General features: G+C 60.6%; 2 protein-coding genes across 2 annotated transcripts; both read left to right on the forward strand.

The window, feature by feature from the left end:
• Positions 1–12: 12 nt before the first annotated feature.
• Tco025E_04293 (trans-sialidase) lies at positions 13–1,257 on the forward strand (the record flags this gene model as incomplete). The annotated part of the gene is made up of 1 exon (XM_029371205.1): positions 13–1,257. The coding sequence occupies one exon, from the start codon at positions 13–15 to the stop codon at positions 1,255–1,257; it is 1,245 nt and encodes a 414-aa protein (XP_029228728.1).
• Positions 1,258–2,629: 1,372 nt separating this feature from the next.
• Tco025E_04294 (uncharacterized protein) lies at positions 2,630–3,091 on the forward strand (the record flags this gene model as incomplete). Its single annotated transcript, XM_029371206.1, has 1 exon — positions 2,630–3,091. One exon carries the CDS (start codon positions 2,630–2,632, stop codon positions 3,089–3,091), a length of 462 nt encoding a protein of 153 aa, XP_029228729.1.
• Positions 3,092–3,132: the final 41 nt, after the last annotated feature.

The following is a 3,132-nucleotide window of genomic DNA, read 5'->3' on the forward strand; positions in this document are numbered from 1 at the left end:
GGTGTACTACCGATGCTCTACGGCCCGGTGGAGCTCACGACTGCAACCGTTGCGGACAAGCGTGTGCTGCTGTTTACGCAGATGTCGTCCAGTCGTACCGCACCAGGAGACAACGGCGGAAGAGGCACGTTCCGCAGAGTAATCCACCTGTGGCTCTCCGACGGTGCCCGGACCCACGACGTTGGGCCAATATCTGCGGATGATGCAGGCGAAGCCCTTTTTAGCTCGTTGCTGTACACAAACGATGAGTTGTTTGCCCTCTACGCGAAGGTGGGTGAGAGTGGAAGCTCTCAAAGTCTTGTTTTTGCGCGCCTCCCAGAGCAGCTGCAGCGGATCAAGTCCGTGCTGCAAACATGGAACGATGTGGACGGCAGAGTTGCAAAGCTTTGCAGCCCTACCGTCACTCCCGCTGCTGCCTGCGTCGGTACTATGCCAACGGACGGGCTGGTTGGGTTTTTGTCGAACGGTGGCAACAATACTCACTGGAATGACGAGTACCTTGGGATGAATGCCACGGTGTCCACGACGGCAACGCGGAAGGTCAGCGATGGCTTTGAGCTGGCAGGGGCGGGGGCGCGAATTGTGTGGCCGGTGGGCAGTAAAAGTGAGAATGACGGGTACCCGCTTGCATACGAGGAGCTCACACTTGTGGCGACGGTGACCATCAACGGCGCCACAACGAGTGTCACCCCACTGCTGGGCGTGAAGACAGTGGTCACCGGGAGATATCTGGGGCTGTGGTACGACCAGCACAAGCACTGGAGGACGAATTTCAGGGCAGGAGCAGGAGGAAATGACGCACACGCAATGGCGTGGGAGGTGGGGAAAACATACCGAGTGCTGCTCACGGTGCAGAACGGCAGCGGCTCGGCTTACGTCGATGGGCGGCTTGTGGGGAGTTTGGAGGAGAACCCACCAGCGACTGTGCCTGCCCGGCCTTCGCCTGCGGCTGGTCGCGAACTGCCTCCGCTGGAGGGACCGCCGGAGAGGGTCTCGCACGTCCTTGTTGGTGAATACAGGGACAGCAAAGGAACCGCAGAGAGCCGCGTGACGGTGACGAACGTCTTGCTGTACAACCGCCGCTTCAGTGCCAGTGAGGTTGCCGCAATGAAGAGGGCGCAAGAGCGCAAGTCGTCAGGGGCAGCCGGCACTCAGCACGCAAAGGCTAAAGCAAAGGACATTTCTGTGCATGGATGTGCTTCTGGGGCGCTCTCGCTGCTTCTATTTGCGCTGTGGGGCCTCTCCGCGCTGTGCTGAGCGGCGGTGGCGTCGCTGGGCAGCGGCACGCAGAGGGAACGCATGTGCGTCTCCCCCACTAAGTTAATTGTTGATCCGCTGCGGATCGTCTTTGCTTCCTGGTCATGTGCGAGTTCTCCCGTTGGGTTGAACGCCGGGAACAATTCTCTTCTTTTTTTCTTTTGCTAAATACTTTTTTTATTGCTTTGCTTTGCCCACTCTCCCCACGGAGGGGCGGGCGCCACTCGCGGCTGTCGGCTGCTCCCGCCCAGAGACGCACAGAGCGGACAGTTCTTCGTGCGCCGCGCAGAGGAAGCGGCGGGTGGGCGGGGCGACGGCACGCTGAGGTGCCGCCAATGAAAAGTGAGCGCTGCGTGGACATGAGGGGGACGTGTTGGGGTGGAGCAAACACATATCTTTTTTTGCTTTTCCTTTTTTTTGTTTTGTGGAGGCAAAAATAATTGCAGCGTGGTGTTGGCGGTGCGCGTGGCCAGCCGTATTTGTCTGCCTGCATCGTTTTCCGTTGTAATTGTTTTTGCTCTTCCGTAAGTCTTCTTTTTTGCTCACTTTGTTTCTGCACGGCGATCGTGCGACTCACCGCGGGCCCAACCGCGGCGCCGTGCCCGGTGTGGCTGCCGTGCTGCTTCCCTCCTGCCTCCTCCGCTGCATGCGGGCGTGGCTGGTGATGTGCCTCTCTCTCTTTCCTTTCCTTTTCTCTGTGTGTGCCTGTCTTTGGGTGCCGGCTGCCGCGGGCATGCCGTGCGCCCCGGCGTGCTCGCCTTCTTTTTGGCGACTGCAGCGGCGTGGTGTTGGGGGCGGGCGGGAGCCTCTTTTTTTCTGCGGCTGCGCTCGCCGTGGGGATGTGTTGCGTTGCCCCAGCCGCGCGGGGAGGGACTTGCCGATTCCCCCGCGTGTTTGTTTGGGTGCCTGCAGCGGCGCCGGGGGTAAAATGCGGAGCCCCAAACGCTGCTGCTCTGCCGCGCGTTGCCGCGGAGCGAACTCGTGCGGCTCGGCGCACTGGCGGGTTGACTGTTGGGCAGACTGCGGGGACTATGGCGGCTGGTCCCCTTCGTTGTGTTGATTTGCGGCGGCAGCATTCGTGTTTGAGCGAGCAACTTAACCGTTCTACAGCTGCCGGACGGAGTGGATGTGTTTGCGTCGCGGGAGCAGGGCAACTACGAGTACGCCGCTCCCTCGCTTGCAGAGGTCGACGGGGCTCTGGTTGCCGCAGCCCATGCCCGCTGCGGTGGCAGTGAGGGGGCGGCGGTGGCTGCGGGGAGTGAGTCACAGCCGGCACAACAACCGCCGTCGACAGTTGTGCTGATTAAAAAAAACAGAAGGCCAGCGGTCGAGTGAAGTTCCAACTTTGGCCGGTCTGACTGCTGCGAAAGAAATGTACGGATCCGCCGGCCACTCCCTTGTGCATGCGGGTGGAGTGACGGTGGCCCTCGCCAAGGCCCGCTACGGCCCCGGCCTCGTTTCCGACGTTGGGATTTGGCGACGTGCATCAGCTGCAGCAGCGGGAGTGGGGGGAGTAGCGGCTGCACTCCGTTGGCTGCTGCTGCTGCTGATGATGATGATGGCGGCGACTTGTGAAAAGAGGGGCGGCGTGACGGCTTTCAAACCAAAGAACGCAAACTCCAGAGATAACTGGACAAAACGAGGGAAAGACGCATTTACTTGTTATTATTATTGTCTTTGTTTTTCCCCCGTTATGCATGCAGGGGCTCGCTGTGGTGGGCGCCCGGTGGTGAGAGAAGCGCAGAGGGAGCTGCGCAGCCCGCGGCATGGCAGCGACACGCTAAGCGGGACAGGCGGGCGTGGGGCGAGGCAGAAGGCAGACGGCAATGCGTGAATGGCGTGCGGCCCGAAAATGGACGAAAAAAGAAGTTTGTG

The sequence above is a fragment of the Trypanosoma conorhini genome (genome assembly GCF_003719485.1).
Source record: "Trypanosoma conorhini strain 025E chromosome Unknown Tco_14.4_contig_00215, whole genome shotgun sequence".
Lineage (NCBI taxonomy): Eukaryota > Euglenozoa > Kinetoplastea > Trypanosomatida > Trypanosomatidae > Trypanosoma > Trypanosoma conorhini.